General features: G+C 41.1%; 1 protein-coding gene and 1 long non-coding RNA gene across 4 annotated transcripts in view; one reads left to right on the top strand and one right to left on the bottom strand.

The window, feature by feature from the left end:
- Nucleotides 1-1,549: 1,549 nt before the first annotated feature.
- On the bottom strand, nt 1,550-12,369 carry LOC125146928 (uncharacterized). The gene is made up of 3 exons (XR_007144930.1): nt 12,238-12,369; nt 10,084-10,216; nt 1,550-1,950 (listed from the first exon to the last, which is right to left on the bottom strand). It is a non-coding gene; the product is annotated as an uncharacterized LOC125146928 (long non-coding RNA).
- Nucleotides 11,536-21,004, top strand: part of DEUP1 (deuterosome assembly protein 1) — an 82,280-nt gene continuing 72,811 nt past the window's right edge. The window contains exons 1-2 of one of the 3 annotated variants that reach the window (XM_047823855.1): nt 11,536-11,785; nt 13,651-13,723. In XM_047823855.1, the coding sequence (XP_047679811.1) occupies nt 13,695-13,723 (29 nt within the window). In that variant the 5' untranslated portion in view covers nt 11,536-11,785; nt 13,651-13,694. Of the gene's footprint in view, nt 11,786-12,420; nt 12,509-13,650; nt 13,724-21,004 lie in introns of those variants that run through there. The other 2 variants (XM_047823853.1, XM_047823854.1) reach the window with 2 other exon arrangements.

The raw sequence follows: 21,004 nt of genomic DNA, 5'->3' as shown, positions 1-21,004 counted from the left end.
TTATGGGTGTGGCTTTTGTTGAATGAAGGGAACCTCAATACAATTCATAGGAGGCCAACAGTTTTCTAAAAAATAATTATAATTACAGAAATACTACCAGCTCAGACTGAAAGAGACAGAGATAGTACACAATGAAAAGAAGCATTTGGAACTCCAAAATTTTACTGAGAAAATTACACAGCTCCAATACAGCCTACCTTGCAAGGAAAAGGAAGGATTAATCCAAAGAGGTCATCAAGAACCCAGGTTGTGGACCCAAGAGCCACAGAGGATCATTCCCGGGCAGGAGTAAGATTGAATTTGAATCAAGACACTTTTAACAGGTGGCTTAGAACAATGATTGCTTTGGACCTCCCATTTTCCTTCTTTTTGAACAGGAATGTCTACAGTGCTTATCTTTTGTCCATCCTACATAATGTACATTGAGGGTGTATGTGAGCAGATACCTTGTCTCTTTAGCCCACAGTGCCTGAGATCAGAGGAAGTGTACTCAAGGAGCTGCACTTAAGGAATGACACCTGGGAAGCTTCAGCCATACCTGGGCCAAATTAACATGATATCTTTCTGAAGCTGATACTGTAATGGGTTGAGACTTGGGGGTGAAGGGGAGTAAATTTGGAAGGGATGAGTATATTTTATTTTATTTTATTTAATCAATCAATCAATCAATTAATCAATCAATCAATTATTTGAGAGAAAGCAAGAACAATCAGGGGAGAGGGGCAGAGGAAGGAGAGATCTAGAATCTTAAACAGGTTCCATGCTCAATGATGAACCTGACACAGAGATTGATCCCACATCCCTGGGACCATGACCTGAACCGAAACCAAGAGTTAGAAACTCAACCGAGTGAGCCACCCAGGTGCCCTGGGATGAGTATGTTTTCTATGTGAAAATAATTTTAATTTGTGGCCAGAGAACAAGTTGGAGTAGTTTTAAAATATGTCCCCAAATCACTCAACACTCTTCCCTCCAAAAAGTGGAGACAAAATCACTTTCTCTTGAGCTTAGACTGGACTTGATGACTTAGAATATTAGAGCATTGGTAGAATATTGATATTGTAGAATACTGCAGAAATGATAGTGTGCAAATTCTAACGCTAGGTCATAGAAGCCAGCTTCATTCTTGCTCTGTCTTAGATCACTCATTCTGGGAGAAGCAAGCCGCCATGTCACTCAGAATGCTCAAGTAGCTCTAGGGAGAGGTTCGTGTAGTCCATGTGGAGAGGGACTGTGGTCCTCTACCAACAGGCATGTTGGGGGGCCATATTGGAAGCAGATTCCCCAGTCCCAGTCAAGCATTCAAAGACTGCACTCCCGGGAAACATCTTGACTGTACTCTCATGATCGACCCTGAGTTAGAACCATCCAGCTAAGCCACTACCAATTCACCACCCTCAAAAACTCTGAGATAATAAGTATTTGTTGTTTTGAACTGCTAATCTGGGGGGGGGGGTGGTAACTTATTACCCAGAAATATGTAAAGAAATATATTGTCCTCCCTCCTTCTTTTTTTGCAAATATAAACAATGCTGCAACAAGCCTCTTTGCATATATATCTTTATGTTCTTAAGGTATTATTTCTGTAGGGTAAATTCTTAAAATGGAATCTCTGGCTATGCCCATTTTAAATTGATATAGATATTGTCAAATTTTCTCCCCCAAATAATTGTAACAATTTACACTCTCCCAAGCAGCAGATGAGAGTGTCTCTATATCTTTGCTAATTGTAAATGTCATTAGTCTTTCTAATTTTTCTCAATCCTATGAGAGAAAGTATGGCATTTTTTAAATTTATATTCCTTAACTTTTGCTGAGGGTGAGCTTCTTTTTGTTTTTATGGCTTGAAAAAACACCTTGCTTATTTCAGATGAAGTTTTCTTTGCACTCTTCTCTTCCTGGATCCTTCTTCTTCCACAGTGCCTTTCACGTGGCATAAATGGGCAGTTTCTGAATGGATGAAGAATGGAATTGAAATTCAGATATGCAGAAAGTCTTCATTTAACTCCATGGGATTGACTTTTAATCGGGGGAAAAAATACCTTAGCAACCAATTATTTTAATTAGCCTTTCCCTTCCCCTATATCACTATTTGATTATCATTCAAGTATTCTCTGACAAAGCTCTTTATTTTACAACCTGCTCAGGTCAATCTTTTTGGTTCTTTTTTTTTTTTCTTTTAAAAAAAAAATTTTAAGCTCATTTATTTTGAGATAAAGAGGGTGTAGGCAGGGCAGCGAGAGAAGGAGAGAGACAGAATCCCAAGCAGGCTCTGCACTGTCAGCATGGAGCCCAAGGCAGAGCTCCGACTCACGAACCGCAAGATCATGACCTGAGCCAAAAGAGACACTTAACCAACTGAGCCACCCAGGCACTCCAGGCTAACCTGTTTCTAAAAGTGGCCATATACCTTTCCTTTCTAAATGTTTTAAATACAGCAGAATAGCTATGTAACAAATACTAACACTAGTTAACAACAATAATGGTGCTAACTGCAGCTATTATTAAGCACCTACAATGTGACAAGTTCATTATATACATAACTGATCTAATTTAACATTTCTCCATCCCTCTATTATTATTTCCTACTGTAGGAACGAGGAAACTAACACACAATGAGGGCAAATAAATTAAGTGGTAGAGCTGAGATGCAGACTCTTATCCATATGAATTCAAAGCCCACATTCTCTCTATAATGCTCAGCTGACTTTCTGGGAAATAAACATTTATATAGTTGTTTTCACATATCATATGTTCAGAGAAAAAGGAGGGTTCAAGAAGAGAAAAATATTGCACAATTTTAAGTAATGAACACTGAAATTATATTTTTCTTGCTCAGAGGGCAACTGCTTACTGCTGTTGATTCCCCGCTCAGAAGAATGAACATTTTTTTTCCTTCATGGTTTGCAAACTTAATTCAGCCATCAATGGGTAAGTGACTTACACCCAGTTAAAGTGAGGAAATGCAATTGAAACACTTAACTATGAAAAGAGAAAAAAAGAAAATGTGGCTTCCTTTCAGTGATCATCAGTCACTACCATCCAAGGATTTATGTCAAGCTGAGAAAATTCCCCCAGTCTGTTCAGAAATAAGACTGCATAATGAATTTCAACACGGCACTATGATAATGAGATTGATGCCTTCTTTACAAAGCAATTTACAAACTCTCAGAGGTAATTTGGGTTTCTGGATGTTGAGGTCACCGCAGACGGGAGGGGAGTATACTGTTCAGGTACACTCCAAAATGTTCCATCACAATAATGTGAATTTAATTTTTAGAAAAGATAACTCCCCTAAATTGTCAAAAGTTGTTTCTAACAAGCCTCGTATGGAATTACAGTGCCGTAGAATGAAACCATGGGGAAAGGAAATGGCACTGTATGTGAGAGTAATATGAACTAGATTCACGCTACATACTTCTCGGATTCTTTTTCTGGACATATCTAAGAGGCTTCATAATGTTAGTCTGGGGAAAAAAGGGAGAGGAAAATGTTTGGGTTTTTTTTTTTTTCTTCCTGATTGAAAATGGCAAACTCACGTTCCCTCAATGCTGCACTCAGATACCTCCTAGAATGATGTTTTATTATGGGCATAACCACTCGTATTCAGTAGCAACAGCAACCGGGCTAAGGTGTTTTCTACCTGCAAGAAAAAGAGGCATAATGATGGCAACGCGATGAGGAGTCTCGCGCCACAAAGTACCTAAGCAACGAGGGTTCTGGGAGTCATTTTTCTTCAACCTGTGTGTTGTTCCACGCGATCATTGAAGGGTGACACTAAAATGGATAAAACACTGGTATCTCTCTAAAACAGGGGCTGCGTACCCTCACAGTGATGACAGAAGGTTTATTCATTAATATTTGTTTGAAGTGCTTTTTCATGTATCTCTAACTCAATTTTATTCAGCCAGCTGCGCGTTAACAATTGTTTATAGGATAACCAGAACACATGACACTCAGAGATACACAGAAAGTGTATAGAAGTCATTTCGGTAAAATTAAATAACAGCACAATAACAATAATTGAGTTTCCTAATATGAATTTCTGTGTTCTGAGTATATTTTAAAGCCCTATCGTCTTATTTTATAAATGGCTATATTGTGTTCTTTGGTTTATATAGTGGGGACTCATGTTTAGCCTAATAAAGATATGAATGGTTACATATAGAAATAGTGATAGATATTTATATATACATGGGTTAGTATAGACATAAATATGTCCTTGCTTTGTCAGCTTAGAATCAATGACACTCGAGTAGCAATGAACATACCCATTGCTTGTATCTCGGTTTCTAATTGCACTTTAAATAAAAGGCAACATAGATCCTTGGAGAAATAGCAGATTCTAGCACAAAAGCAGAAAATATACATATACAGAATGAGCCTGGAGCATCGTGTAATGCCAGAAAGCAATGAGGTGCTCTCAAAATACAAAACTAAACTAAACCCCACACTACTGAAGGTATGTGTCAAAGGAACATAGAAATTAGCTGAAAGAACTCCCAATGGCCAAATCTAGAACAATTTGAGAAACAAAATAAAGTCGTTTTGGATTATAAGTCAAAATATACAATAAACATCCACAAGTTCATGCTGATATAAATAAATGGAAGAGATGAGACAAATCTGTGCAAAAGAATTTCAAATAATTTTTATAAATATTCTACCCTTAAGGAGGTGATGGAGTAGATTCCCTATTCCTTAAGTGTCAGCCGCACATAATGACTTTCTTCTAAAGAGTACAGGATAGGGGCGCCTGGGTGGCGCAGTCGGTTAAGCGTCCGACTTCAGCCAGGTCACGATCTCGCGGTCCGTGAGTTCGAGCCCCGCGTCAGGCTCTGGGCTGATGGCTCGGAGCCTGGAGCCTGTTTCCGATTCTGTGTCTCCCTCTCTCTCTCTCTGCCCCTCCCCCGTTCATGCTCTGTCTCTCTCTGTCCCAAAAATAAATTAAAAAACGTTGAAAAAAAAAAATTTAAAGAGTACAGGATATAGGGGTGCCTGGGTGGCTCAGTCGGTTAAGCGGCCGACTTCGCTCAGGTCATGATCTCCCGGTCCATGAGTTCGAGCCCCAGGTCATGATCTCGCGGTCGGTGAGTTCAGCCCTGCCTCTGGCTCCGTTCTGACCGTTCTGACCGTTCTGACCGTTCTGACCGCTCGGAGCCTGGAGCCTGTTTCAGATTCTGTGTCTCCCTCTCTCTGACCCTCCCCCGTTCACGCTCTGTCTCTCTCTGTCTCAAAAATAAATAAACATTAAAAAAAAAAAAAAGAGTACAGGATGCAAAGGGTGGGGGGAGTAACTTTACAGTGGCGAGAACTAACGAACACCAGCGGACCAAGATCAACATCAACATAAATCATGTTGATAGCAGGTACTCTCAATACAGTGTGCTGAAAATGACGGTTTGTTTCTTTGATCTTCCTCCACCAAACCTATAACCCCAGTCTAATCAGTAGGAAAACACTAGACAAATTTCATTCAAGGGACATTCCACAAAATACCTAACCACCACTTCTCAAAACTGTCAAGATCATCGAAAACAAGGAAATTCTTAGAAACCGTCACAGCCAAGAGATGCTCAAGGAGACATGATAACTAAATGTGTTATCCTGGATGGGGCCCTGCAACAGAAAAAATTAGGTAAAAACTAAGGAAATATGAGTAAAATATGGACTTTATTTAATAGTATTATATCTGGGACGCCTGGGTGGCGCAGTCGGTTAAGCGTCCGACTTCAGCCAGGTCACGATCTCACAGTCCGTGAGTTCGAGCCCCGCGTCAGGCTCTGGGCTGATGGCTCAGAGCCTGGAGCCTGTTTCCGATTCTGTGTCTCCCTCTCTCTCTGCCCCTCCCCTGTTCATGCTCTGTCTCTCTCTGTCCCAAAAATAAATAAACGTTGAAAAAAAAAATTTTTTTTAAATAGTATTATATCTGTATTGGTTTATTAATTGTAACAAATGGACCATACTAATGTACGATGTTAATAATAAGGTCTACTGGATGTGGGGTATGTGGAAACTATATTATCTTCACTATTATCTTCACAATTTCTCTGTAAATCTAAAACTCCTAAAATAAAAGGCTTATTTTTGTACATATTTTTTTATTTTAGAGAAATAGAGAAAGAACAAAAGAAAGAAAGAAAGAAAGAAAGAAAGAAAGAAAGAAAGAAAGAAAGAAAGAAAGAGAAAGAAAAAGAAAGAAAAGTAAGAAAAGAAAGAATCTTAGGCAGGCTCCATACTCAGTGCAGAGCCTGACAGGGGGCTTGATCCCACGACCCTGGGATCATGACCAGAGCCAAAATCAAGAGTTGGATGCTCATCCAACTGAGCCACCCAGGTGTCCCAAGGTTTATTTTTTTTTAAGTCACAAAAATGGAACAGCAGAAAACATACCCATCTTGACTTTGGCCTGGGTGAAAGGAAATTCTTTCTCTGGAAATTTGTATCATAAGTTGTCCCTACACTTATTTTTCATTCATTCATATTACCCGTGTTGTGTGAAAAGTCTCCTGTGAAGAATTTAATGTAGAATGGTTCGGGATTGAGTATGCCCCAAGGAACCTCCAAAAGCAGATGTAAATCCTCTCTGGAAGAATTTAACCTCAATGTGGTTTCAAAGATGTCTCAGAAATAAATTCCTCCCCCCAAATTATCTCATAGTCAAAAGTCATAAAACACACACACAAAACTAAGACAACATGGTAAGAACTAGCAGTAATAGATCTTGAAAATTTTGAGATTGGAATCATAAAACACAAAATAAAAAATGACTATGATTAATATGTTTAAAAATTAAGAGAACCTTGAACATTTGACACAGAAAAGGTAATTATAAAAATTATGAAAAGTGACAAAGATGATTTGCAAATTCACCAAATTAAGTTTATTTTATTTCAAATTAAACAAATACTTGTTGAGTACCCACTCTATGCTAGGGCATGTACTAGATGTGTTCATGTATATAATCTATCTTATTTTCAACAACAAGTAATTATATTAAAGTGCTAAACTTGTAAACTTTCATCTTAAAATATTTTTCATTATTTTGTTTTCTCTCTACTATCTGAAAACTTTCTTCTGATCTATTGTCTAGTTCACAAATTCTCTTTGTCGCTGTGTCAAACTACTATTACACACATCTGTTATGTTCTTAATTTTGGTTGTTAGTAATTTTTTTTTTAATTTCTATTTGGTTCCTTTTCACATATGTCAAGTCAGTTTTTATACTTACTTCTCCCTAAAGATTTCTTCAATTTTGTCATTTGTTTCTTTAAACATGCTATTCATAGTTTTATAATTTTTGTCTGATTCCAGTATCTAAGGCTTCTGTGGTTCTGTTTCTGTGGTCTGTAGTTTCTATTGTTTTTCCCTGATGGTATCTTGTTTCCTGGCCCTGGATTACATTTAGGTATGTTCCGGTCATTTGATTTGAGAAATTATTCTTGGGAATAATTTGAGGCCTAGAATGATTTTAATCTTAACCAAAGAAAATTTTTGCTTGCTTCCTCCATGTGTCTTTCTTTTTCTTTTTTTTTTTTTAACATTTATTTACTTTTGAGAGACAGAGAGGGAGACAGAGCACAAGCAGGGGAGGGGTAGAGAGAGAGGGACACAGAAACTGAAGCAGGCTCCAGGCTTTGAGCTGTCAGCACAGAGACCATCACAGGGCTCGAACCCATGAACCGCGAGATCATGACCTGAGCCACCCAGGTGTTCCCTCAATGTCTCTTGATCTACCAGTCCAATAATGCCTCACCCATGCTCAGAGATTGAGGGTGCCCCGAATTACCCAGGTGATCCAAAGCTGGGCTGCAAGTCAGTGAGGGTACTCATTTATTTCCACTTGACCGTTTTCCTGAGGGCAAAGCCTGTGGGGTTCCAGTTTAAGGTAGAACTCCCTACGTGGAGAGCGCCCAGGTTTTGTCTTTTGTCCCCTGTGCTTCCTAAGACCAATAAAACTGCTGCTCAGTTTTGTAGTTACTCCTTCCAGAGCATCAGATGCCCTCCAGGCAAAAGCAGCATTGAGTGCCTGGCCGACTTCTCTAAGTTCTTGCCCTTTCCTAGACTTTGACCCAATAATTTCTCACTATCATATTAGCTCGGGACTTGAAAAGCTTCAACAGAGATGAGCTTCTGGAAAGAGTTGACCCCTGGCTGCAAATTTGTTTTCCCCACTGGGGACCCTTCACTTCGACATTGCCCCTGCCATGCCTGAGCCCAGGGAATAAGCTGTCTCCTCTATAAAACTTTAGCTCAAAACTGTACAAAATCTTCAGTTCCCCTTAACTTTTCGAAACCATAGTGCCAAAACACTAAGGGTCTACTAGAAGAAAGCAAAGTACAAGAAAAAAATATGATTGGCCTTTTCCAAAAAAAAATTGGTTTTGCTTTCTACAGTGAGACCTGCTGTTTAGAACTCCCATCAGGATCAGGAAGACACATTCCTTTGGCACCTGGGCCTCCCCGGAGAGCCGAAACTAAGAGGTAAGGCCCTCCCATTTAGTCTGAATTCTCTTCGGGGGAGCAGCCCTCGCTAGGGCTAGAGAATGGATAGCACTGTGAACTGTAACGCGTTGAAAGGCCTCTCCCTGCCTGGCTAAGTGTCTGAGCTACACGCTTCCCTTGAGACGTCCGATCCCTCTTCCAACCCAGAGAAAATCAATGAGGATTTTGATAGGAGGAGACTTCCATAGTCCCTCTCAAATCACATGCGAATAATTTAGACTCTCTCACACTGCATGACCCTTTACACTCAATGAAGGGCTTTGGCACATTGACCAGACACCTGTATTCTGGGACTGTGCTGTCCAGTATGGTAGCCACCAGTCATGTGTGGCAATCGAGCACTCGAGTACAGCTCTACAAACTGGTTGGGCTGTAAGCATGAACACCAAGTTTTGAACACTTCGTATGGTAAAAAAGAATGTACAACATCTCAATAATTTTTTTAGTAACTAAATGTTGAAATGGTACTCTGGATATATTGAGTTAAATAAATATATGATTAAAATTAACTTCACCTGCTTTTTTTAATTTGGCTACTACAATATTTAAAATTACATAAGTGGTTTGCATTACATTTCCACGGGACGGTGTTGTCCCGAGGGTGATCTTGGTTCTAAAGACTGAATTTCCTCTTCCTGAATAGTTATTTTCTCAACTAGGATATTTTTTTAAGTATCTGTAGAAAATTCCTTAGCGCCTTTCTGTTTTTGGAAGTAGCGTGATATAATAAGAAAAAAAACACTTGGGTTCTAATCTCTATTTTTGTCATTAACTAGCAATGAAAGTAGTCAAATCATTTTATCGCTTTGGGTCTGAGTTTCTTTATGTAAAATAAAAGGGTTGGACTGGGGGGACCTATATGGTTTCTTCCAGTTCTATGATTATTTGATTTGATTATAAAATTTCTTCTAAAATATTTTCCAAGGATACTATAGACTTAGGTTTGATTACAAACTTTCTTCTAAAATATTTTCCTGGAAAATATAAACTTAGCTTTTTATTACAAAAATATGTAATTCTTGAACCTTCTTTTAAAAATTTTTTTAATGTTGATTTATTTTTGAGAAAGAGAGAGAGAGAGAAACAGAGTGTGAGCAGGGGCAGGGGCAGAGGGAGAGGGAGATACAGAATCCGAAGCAGGCTCCAGGCTCTGAGCTGTCACCATAGAGCCTAATACAGGGCTCAAACTCCTGAACTGCAATATCAGGACCAGAGTGAAGTTGGATGCTCAACTGACTGAGTCATCCAGGTTCCCCGAACCTTCTTTTGAAGAAGATAAAAAAATAAATATTTCCCTTGTTAAAAGGACAGACATTATTAGGCTAATTTATACAACCTTGCATACGCTAAAGTGCATGTTTATTTTCTGTGCTGCCATTGTAAGTTTTGCCATGAAAACTATTTTGTTAATTACAGTTTTTCCATTTTTCAGGTTCAATCTATGGCTATGATTATTGTCTATTGTATATAATTGATCCATTAGCTTCTCCTCCATGGGTCATTCTCATTCCTCAGACATACATGTCTTCTATATTCTCTTTTGACCATTTCTGGTTATATTTTTTATCTTATTCTGACCTTGCTGTGTCCTCTAATTCTCTTTCAGCGTTGAGCTCTCTTGCCATCTCATACCAGCACTCTGGTCACACTCTTCCACTCCTTTAGACTCAGGAACTTCCTGCTCTCCTCATCCTTTCCGAAACAATTTCATCTGGAAAGATATAATAATAAGTACATTTCAGGTAAATTGCAATCTGCAGTTACTTCTGCAAAGTGTTGGGGATGAGGTGGTGGGAAGGTAGGTCTTTGTATGTTAAGCCTTAATTTGCATGCTGAAATGAAAACCTTTATTCCTATTAAATTGGACTATTTCTTTTTTTTTTTTTAATGTTTATTTATTTTTGAGAGAGAGAGAGAGAGAGCACAAGCAGAGGAGGGGCAGAGAGACAGGGAAACAGAGAATCTCAAGTAGGCCCCGTGCTGTCAGTGCAGTGCAAAGGGGATTGAACCCATGAATCCTGAGATCATGACCTGAGTCACAACCAAGAGTCAAATGCCTAACCAACTGAGCCACCCAGCCGCCCCTCAGAGTGTTTCTGTTCTATATTTAAATTGTCTTAAACTCCATCACAGTATGTGAATTCTCACACATTTATGCTTTGCAAGCCCTGCCCACACCTATTCTTTCTTGTGAAAATGTGGCTTTAGATGTATCTACAGTTACCTATGCAAGATTCCGACCGCTCAAGAAACCTACTCAACCTTAACTTTTGGACAGAGTTTGAGAAGCACTGAATTTGGCATAAGACAATCTAGGTTCATTATCTTAGCCACACTTGAACTGGATGTATCACCTTGGACATATCCATGATTCTAAAGTAATCTGCTAAAAGGAGCCCTAATAACACCTGTTACACACATGTCACATGGTACTTCTGAGCATCTAAAGGAAATAACCAACATGAAAGCACTTACCAATGGTAAAGCACTACTCAGTGTGAGTGATATTGGGCATCCTGAAACTTCATGAAATTTTGTTCCTAGTTCCATTTTCCCTTCTTTGGGTCAGAATAAATACACTGACCCATTGAGTTTCGACAAGAACTAAGAATATGACTGAAGGTTTTCAGAATAATGGAAAGTTTCAAGTTAAGACGAAACGGTCACTGTCTTCATTCAATCATAATGAGAGCTATGAAACACATATTAGAACTAATAACCTAAGTTATTTTACACAATTCATCTGTGAAACTCAATTTGTCAAGAAATAGTAAATGTTTTTTTTGAAATTCAAATGGAACCTGGGTGGAGGGATTAGGGTCAACGTTAAATTGCTAGTCGGTTTAAGTAACAAATTCATGTTAATGTTGTGAAAGTGGAGTGTAAAGAAAAGACTTTAGAATTAGATGTTAATCAACTGGATTTTTGAAAAAGGCTCCTACTCCTAAAATTGATGCAAAAATATTTTCCAAATAAATTCAAGTGCTGAAAAATATTATTCAAAGCATCTATAGAATATACACATGTGTGTACATGTATGTATGCATATATTCTTTCCTGTTATTTCTTTGAAATCAGAGCTACGAGACAGAGTTCTATCATCAATTATTCTTGGAATTTAGTGAAAAAAGAAAAGAATTTGGAATCAGTCACTCGGTTCCGTCCACCTTCCCTGGTTTAGGAGCTATTTCCTCCTCCCTAAAAAGGGAGGCAATCCTGTCGGCTCCGCCTAACTCGCAGAGTTGTGCTAAGAACCGAGTGCGCCTTATGGGAAAGGCAGGTACGGTTGCTGATAGGACGATTAGAGGAGCCGGGCCCTCAGCAATGCAGTTTTAAAAACCCCAGCTCTTCGCAGCTGGCGAATAGAAAGCCAGTTCTCTTTACCCCAAATCTATTCCATTTTTGATACCATTTCAAATGTAGGTAAGAGGAAGGAGGGCCAGGGGCATTTAAGAAACCCGGACGCAGAAACTTCCTCTCCCCTCAGCTGTGTATATATACTCTTTCCCTTCGTCCGTCCGTTCAACAATATTTCTCAGACCCCTGTCGGGTTTGGGACCCTGAGCTAGGTAGCGACAGCCCCGAAGGGGAAAGGACCCAGAATGCGGTCCTGAGGAGACTTCGCTCTAGCGAGCACACACTGGACCCGTAACTGCGGGCCAGCGAGGACCCGGGCCCCACCGCCCCACCCCCCCACTCCCGGCCCCGCCGCTGCCGAGCCCATCCCCCTACCCCTCCGCGGCGGCGGCTTGTTCCGGCCGCGTCCCCATGGCAACCAGTGGCGGCGCGGAGGGCCGGCTGCTGGCGGGGAGGGAGAGGCCCTAACGGCCTCGGCGGCCGCGGGGCGAGCGGACCCGGACGGCGGGAGCGCGGTGGCGGGTGGCGAGCGGCGGGCGGCGGGCGGCGGGCGGCGGGGCCCCTCGGGGCGGGCCCGGTGGGCGGTGACCCCGGCGTTCCCGCTCCAGGGGCCTCAGACCTCGCGGGAGAGCGCGGCGTAGCGCAGGTAACCCGCTCCGGCCTCCAGGACCCGGTGTCCACCCCGACCCTCGCCGTCGCCGCTCTGCCGGGCCGGCCCCAGGGGCACCGGGGACCCCTACTGGCCGGCTGCTTCGCGGGGGGCTGGGCGTGAACCGTGCTCGGTCTGGCGGGGGCGCGCGCGGGCGGGGAGAGTCTGGGCTGTCGCGACGGTCTTGCAGAACCCAGAGCTGAACCTCCCTGAACAGGCAGGTGTGGATTCTAGCTGTGTGGTCTTGGGCAGGTCGCCTAGCTTGTCTGTGCCTCAGTTTCCCTGACGCTAAAGTGAGTGATTGGAAGAACCTGCACAATCAGTTTATCTGTCCGTTCTGGTCCAGTTTTCCTTCCCCATCCCTGCCCCTGGCCCCTCTGCTGCACACAATCCCAGAGCCTCTCTTCAATTCCTTTAATTTGGAAGTGACCTGAGCCCCGGGGTCTTCCTCGTCTTTCTACCATCTCAATGCTACTTAATTGACTTTAATTCAGTGATTCAGAGGAGTTGAAGTTCTTTTCAACACTTTGTCCAATTCTCCGCATATCTTATTTTTTTAAATAAAACTTTGTTGCTGGGGGAAATTTTTTTTTTTTTTTTAATTTAGGCAAGTACTAACAGGGTAAGCAGGTGCCCACAAAGCCATTGAGGAATTATAAGATTTATATTTTTAGGCAACTCTTAGCCTTTTTGTCCTAAATCTCCAGGTATATTCATTCTAACAAAACCCAGAAAGGGCCAAAGAAAGAATTTACTCGAAGGCAAACTTTTAGGAGACAAGAAAGGAAAATTTGAGAACATTTAGCTGTAACACCTCCACAATGGGTATTGTTTGACTCCTCTCCTCTTAAAGTGATAAGCACTTTGCACAGTCGCTGGCACCAAGATGTTGCTCAGTAAATAGTGAATGAATGCTCCTTGCGGTCAATGCCACATATTTCAACTCATCACTTAGGCAATGTCATAAATGCATGGGGGGACTTAAAAAGGGGGCAAATTTCCACATTTTGTAGAACCAAGAGCTACTACACTGCGAAAAGCTCACACTGCATGGTTTGCCAACAGCAGAGTCTTCTTGTTTTATAGGTTAATAAATGTAAGCATTTTAGAAAGCGAGGTCATTTTTTTCCCCCTAACAGATTAAAAACCAAGAAACATAAACCAGAAGCAGCTGTTTCTTGACATGGAGAACCAAGCCAATAATACAATGGGGTAAGTGCTGAAAATTATCTGTTTGTTAAGTTGGTACTTAACTATGCCCCAAACTCCCTGATGGTACATGAATTTTGAAATTTGGTATTAATAGAAGGATGTACCAATTACTTTGGGTGAGGAGGATGGAGGGAAACTCAAGTGATTCTAATTAAGAACGTATGGTATGAATCTTTCCAATTTTGACTATGGATCTGGACTCGAAAATCACCACTTCCCCACATTTCGTGAGTTTTTACAGTGTTTTGGGATGATGGGTGCCCACGCAGGCCTCTTGTGCTCTTGGGTTTCCACAGGGCAGTGCCTCCCACCCATACTGCCCCTATCTTGCTGCATTGAGTGTCCCAGGCTTCCCTCCACACTTGCCCTTAAGGCCGAACTCAACCCTTAGCCTCAAAACAGATCTGGCTCCTACAGACTCTTTTTTTTTTTTTTAAACGTTTATTTATTATTGAGAGAGAGAGCATGAGCATGGGAAGGGCAGGCACAGAATCTGAAGCAAGCTCCAGGTTCTGAGCTGTCAGTATAGAGCCCGACGCGGGGCTCGAACTCACAAACTGTGAGATCGTGACCTGAACCGAAGTGGGACGCTTAACTGACTGAGCCACCCAGGTGCCCCATGGCTCCTACAGACTCTTAAGTCTAGAGAACAAACTGGTGGTTACCAGAGGGCACGTGAGTGGGGAGATGGCGAAATAGGTAAAGGGGATTAAGAGTCCACTAATCATTGTGAGCACTGAGTAATGTGTAGAATTGTTGAATCACCACATTGTACACCTGAAACTATTATATCGCTGTAAAGTGTACTGGGATTAAAATTAATTAATCAAAAATTAATAACGTTTTAAAAAAACGGATTTATCTCCTCAAACAACAGTAAGAACTGGATATTTTACCAAAGTCTCATGAAGCGATCAAGAATAGAATTTGTACAGCACTCACCATTGTAAATAATTAAATTCCCTGGGGCGCCTGGGTGGCGCAGTCGGTTAAGCGTCCGACTTCAGCCAGGTCACGATCTCGCGGTCCGTGAGTTCGAGCCCCGCGTCAGGCTCTGGGCTGATGGCTCGGAGCCTGGAGCCTGTTTCCGATTCTGTGACTCCCTCTCTCTCTGCCCCTCCCCCATTCATGCTCTGTCTCTCTCTGTCCCAAAAATAAACATTGAAAAAAAAATTTTTAATTAAAAAAAATAATAATTAAATTCCCTTTCACAAATATCTGTCCCCACCCCTTCTGTGCCACCTGCACCACAAAGGTATCTCTTCCTATTGTTTCATTAGTCACCCGGCCACTGGCTGACTCCAGAGCTGGGGGACAGGGGAGGGGCCAGTGAAGGGGAGTGGTACTGGAGTGCCTAATCTGGACTGTGACTGACTTGCACTGCGTCAGTGGCTATTCTGCGCTGACCATGACTTTGACATCAGGCTAAAGGAGGGCTGCACAAGTCCAAGTAGTTACAGCTGTCAGTTTTGTAAATCCTACTCTATACTTCTTACAACAGCCCCGTTAGGCATTGTTCTCATTTTGCATCTAAGAAAATTGAGTGTATTAGAGTATAGGCTGAGGTCTTGCAGTGAAGAGGCCCCAAAATGCAGTGGTTGAAATAAGGCTGAAGTTTATTTCTGTCTCATGAATAGGTTTAGGGATAAGCAGACCAGGACTGGTAGGGCAGCTCTGCCATCCTCACTAGGTGATTTTTCATCTCTGGACCCAAAATGATTGCTTCAACTCCCACCACTGTGCTCCTGCCAGAGGGAAGAGGGAAGGGCAAGGGGAAAATTTGGTTCCTTTTCGGAATGTGCCCCCGAAAGAGCAGGCCTCACTTCTCGTCATTTCCCACTGGCCAGAGCTACAGCTAGCTAAAAGGAAGGTTGGGAAGTGTGATCTCTAACTGAGCAGCTCTATGGCCAGCTAAAGCTTAGGTGAGAAAAGGAAGAAGAGTGGATATTGGTGGACAGTTAGCAGCCGCGGCCACATTTCTGAGCTCAGAAAGGTAGAAAGAAGGAGAAATAAAGCAGCAGCTTGCCCCAGAATATGCAGCTGGTTAGTGGAGAAGGTAGGATTTGAGTTCAGATATGTCTGGTTCTAATCCCGGCATCCTTTGCTACATTGGAAATGGGGGCAGTGAGAGTATCTGTAAGCAGAGCCAGGTTAGGATTCTGGATTGAGCAGGTGTTAGGTCCCTGATGTGATGATGGCACTGAGGGCCTAGGTGCAGATTGAAGGTCTCAGACCTAAGGTTGGGTGCCAGATCAGAGGCCATGGAGACTGCTATTTCTCTTCATTCATTCTTTTGGGGGGAAAGTGTGGAATATTGAATGTGTGGCAAGCACAACACTAAGTCTTCTGGTTCATACAAAGATCATTAAGAAACAGACCTTAAACAACTTAGAATTTAGTAGGGAGCTATAGCACTTGTACAATGTGATTGCAAGTGTATTAGAGTGTAGGCTAGAGTATAGACCAAATTCTCCCCTTGCCCCCGCCCCGGAAGTGAATGAGAATTACTAGAAGTTTCCATGAGCAAGTACCCTACTGATCCCCGCAGACATGGGACCAGACATTGTCTACCATGGCCTACAAAGCATGAAGCGTCATGTTGACTTTGCTTCTGTCCCTCATGCTGTTGAGAAATATGTAAAAATCTAGATAATAAAGACAGTAAAACTTCATCAGGGGCATCTTACAGAGCTTATCAAAGCATGTCACCTACATACGGTAATGTTCTGTGGTGCAACGTTCATTTAACAATACGTATCTAGAGTCTCCTATGAGCCGTTGATTGTTGTAAGCACCAGGAAAAGAGCAGTGAACAAAACAGAGACCACTCCTCCAAGGGTCAGTGAGAGTCATTAACATGTTTTCTATGGTGATGTGAAGAAAAATAAAGCTGGCTAAGGATGAGAAGATGAACGGGATGGTCAAACAAGCATTCCCTGCTAAGGTGACATTTGAGCAAAGATGATATTGGGCAAAGAGAGTTCCAGACAGCAGGAACAGAAAGCGTGAAGGCGTAAGGTGGGCGTTTTTACACAGAATATTTGTTAGGTGAATTATTCTCCAACAGCTGGGTTACAACAGGGTTTGGTTTTCATTTTAAATCCATGATTTCCCCCCAGTTAAAGGTGTTTGTATTTGTGCCATCATAATCAACCTAAACTCCTTCTAATCAAAACAGCCATGTTTGAGTTTGTCCTTTTTATTTGTTTTTAGAGTGTGTGCCCAGAACATAATTATAAATGAGCAAATGATCTGTTTGTATTGGCCTGCTTAAGAGAACCATATCTACAGTTCGCTTTGTTTCAGCTTCCTTATTAATTTCTACTCTTATTAACTTGTCCTTCTTGGATTTATTTTACTTCTTTTGTTCTCTGGATTTTTTAGTTAAAAAATGTGGTTCGCTTATTTTTATGATTTCTGAATTTTATGATTTCTTTAAGTAATAAAAGCCTTTCAAGCTCAAGTTTCTCCTGAGCGCAGCTCTGCTGTGGGGCCATCCTATTAGTGTTTCCACTCTCAGTTTCTAAATAAATTGCCTGCGATTTCAGCTTTGATTTCTGTTTGACTAATTTGAGATATTGAAGACATGAAAGTTGTGAGGGAGGGATTAATTATATTTTTATTACTATTCCTTTCTAATCTCCCTACCACCATGGTCACAGACTATGGCCTATGTGATATTTCAGTTTCATTAAGAGTGTTCTTATAGTCCCTTGCATGATCAGCTACTATAAATGTCCTTTGGACATTTGAAAACAAATGTATATTCTGTATTGGTTAAGTAAAAAGGTTTACAAAGTTATACATAAGTCATCAGACCTCTAATAAGATCTAATAATATTTAAATTATGTTTTTCAAATCCATTTTTACCTTGCTTTTTGTTTATTTGATCTATCAAATTTTATGGAAGGTCTTCACCATAATTGTGGTTTTGTCCAATTCTTATAGTTCAAACAGTTTTTGTTTTACATATTTCAGTGTTCTGCTTAGTGTATTGAGGTTCATGGATGTTATATCTTGATATATTATATGATTTAGCTTTATAAAATATCTCACAAATATAAGTTAACGTGTTTTGTTGTTGTTTTAAATTCTACTTTGCCTGATATTGATATCGCCGTCTCTGTTCTGTTTTTAATTTATTTTAGTCTGTAATATCCTTGTTCATCCCCTTTGTAATAGAAGAAACTCCGTCTTTTCCTTTCTGTGTGGGAGAAACCCAGTTCTTGCCTACTACGTTTTTCTTCCCTGTGTGCCTCCTTTACCTTCACAGAGAACCCTTCACTTCTGATGTCCTTGTCACCAAATGCATGGAGGTTTTTCCTGCACCAAGCAATTGTCTGTGACACCAGCTGGGTGTCCTACAATTTAGCTCAATTCTGACACTATCTACCTGGAGATAGCATGCAATCACACAGGTTAAAGGCTCAGTACCACATGACTGCTCCTCCTGCCACTTCAGATGCCAGTAACAAGCCCAGGTTGTCACCTGTGCTTCTGACCAACTGGAAGTAGATACTCCGATGGGGGGTTCCAACGACCTCCACCTTGGGTGCAGTGCATTTGCTGGAGCAGCTCACAGAACTCAAGGAAACACGTTTACCAGGATAAGGATAAACACGTTTATCAGATGAACAGCCAAATGGAAGAGAGGCATAGGGCAAGCTACGTGGGAAGGGGTGCTGGGCTTCCATGCCCAGGTGTGTTGCCCTCCCAGCACTTCCTGTGTTACCAACCCAGACGATCTCTGGATCCCATACTTTTGGAATTTGTATGGCGCTTCATCATGTAAGCATAATGGATCATTACCTCCATTTGCAGCCCTTCTCCCTTCTCAAGATCATGGAAGGTGGGATGAAAATTCCAGGCTTCCAACCATGGCTGAGTCTTTCCAGTGACCAGCGCTCATTCTGGGAGCCCACACAAAATTTCCTCGTTAGAACAAAAGGTACTCCTATCATGCAAGAAATTACAAAGGTTTCAGAATCCCTGTCTCAGAAACCAGGGTCAAAGATTAAATATCAGAACAAAACATGCTCCTAGCACTCTTATCACTTAGGAAATGAAAGGGCTTTAGGAGCTCTGTGCCAGAAATCAGAAATAGACACCGATATATATTTTCTATTATCTCATTTCCTTGTTTTCTTTTTTTTTTTAATTTTTTTTCAACATTTTTATTTATTTTTGGGACAGAGAGAGACAGAGCATGAACGGGGGAGGGGCAGAGAGAGAGGGAGTCACAGAATCGGAAACAGGCTCCAGGCTCCGAGCCATCAGCCCAGAGCCTGACGCGGGGCTCGAACTCCCGGACCGCGAGATCGTGACCTGGCTGAAGTCGGATGCTTAACCGACTGCGCCACCCAGGCGCCCCTGTTTTCATTTTTTTTATATTGTGTCTCTTGTAAATAGCATACGGTTAGATTTAAAAAATACCTCAGTTGGAGAGTCTTCGCCATTAAAAAGAGGATTTTATGATCATTAATATGCCAACATTTGACCCATTTTGATTTCCCCAAATTTGCTACTCTGAGCTAGTTTTCTTCTTCCTCATTTTCTGTTAGAAGTTTTACATCCTATTTTATAAGTTTTCAATGAACACTTTCTACAAACATTGTAAATTTGGGTTTCTCTTTTGGCATCTTGCATTTTAACTGTATCTTTGACTTCCCCCATCCTTTTTTCTTTTTTAAGACTTAACCTTTAGTAGTGCCTGTGCTTCCCCATTCCTTTATCTCACCTCCAAAAAGTTACCTGGATTTCTAGTTCCTGGTCGCTATTAATTTATATATAAATTATTACATATAGGATAATGTTAATTATTATTTTATTCCACTTTTATTTTAGAATCCTTTATTAATGGCTGTAAGTTTGCATTGCTTATTACTGTTGTTTGTATGCAAAATCTTCCCTGTTCTTAATTTTTAAAACTATTTTTAATGTTTATTTTTGAGAGAAAGAGAGAGAGTGCAAGCGGGGAAGGGGCAGAGACAGAGGGAGACACAGAATCTGAAGCAGGCTCCAGGCTCTGAGCTGTCAGCATAGAGCCCGGCACAGATGCTTAACCATCTGAGCCACCCAGGCACCCATCCCTGTTCTTAATTTTTAAAAAATTTTGAATTCATTTTAATTTGACTGAAGTACTTCCTTAGGTAATCTTTTCATAAAAATGAACATGGGTGATATACTTCTTAACTTGTTACATGTTCAGATGTCTTACTCACACTCTTATACAGGAACTGTGTAACATTGCTCTTTGTCTGGAAGCACTGAGTATTGCAGAGGGAAAATCCAATGCCAGTCTTTCAGGTCTGTCCTTTCTTCCTTTTTTTTCCCCCCATGTTGTGTGTGTCTGAAAGTCTATAGAATTCCTTTTTTTTATATAGTATTTTTTTAAGTTTTTTTTTAAATTTATTTTGAGAGAGAGATAGAGAGTTAAGTGGGGGAGAGGTAGAGAGAGACACACTCCCAAACGGGCTCCACACTGTCAGTGCAGAGCCTGATGCACGGCTCAAACTCACTAACCCTGACATCATGACCTGAGCAGAAATCAAGAGTCAGACACTTAACCAACTGAGCCACCCACGTGCCCCTATAGGATTTCTTTTTATCCTTGGAATTTACAAATTTACTGGATTAACTTTCTAGGTATGGAATCTTCTACAATAACCCTTCACTGTATTTGGTGAACATTTTTACACTAAAGATTCAAATCTTTTCAACTCAGTGACATTTTCTTCTATTTCTTTGATTAGTAATTCTCTACTCTCTTGTTTCATTCTCATCTCCTAGAAGGATTATATCTTTCTTTGCTCTCATAATTTCCATTGTTGTCCATTGTGCTCTATGTCCTGGAGGAATTTCTTGAGTCTTCTCTTTTCTTTCAGCACCGATTACATTATTTTTATTGCCTCTATTGAGATCTTTGGTACTGGCAACCATGTTTTCTTTCCAAGAACTTCTTTTCTGTATGCCTGTTTCATTGTTCCTTTTACAGTTTTATCAATGCAATTTACCCTTGACTTTTATTAAAAATATGAATAAGTGGTGTCTGAAATGATCTCTTATATCAACTCCTTTATAATCAGTCATTCTGAGGGTGTGGCTCTGGTATAGTTCTCCACGTCCTTCAATTCATGCCTCACCCCAGGCCCTAATAACTGCTCCACAGCCCCTCCTTTCTCCTGGCCCCTGCTCCTCTAAGAGAAGCTAATTCAGTTTTTTTTTTTACAAAATCTGGACACCAACTACAGTGCAGTTGCAACTCCCTGAGGGCTCAGCAC

This window comes from Prionailurus viverrinus, chromosome D1 (assembly GCF_022837055.1).
Source record: "Prionailurus viverrinus isolate Anna chromosome D1, UM_Priviv_1.0, whole genome shotgun sequence".
NCBI classification, from domain to species: Eukaryota; Metazoa; Chordata; class Mammalia; order Carnivora; family Felidae; genus Prionailurus; species Prionailurus viverrinus.
This window is presented reverse-complemented; position numbering and strand designations above follow the sequence as displayed.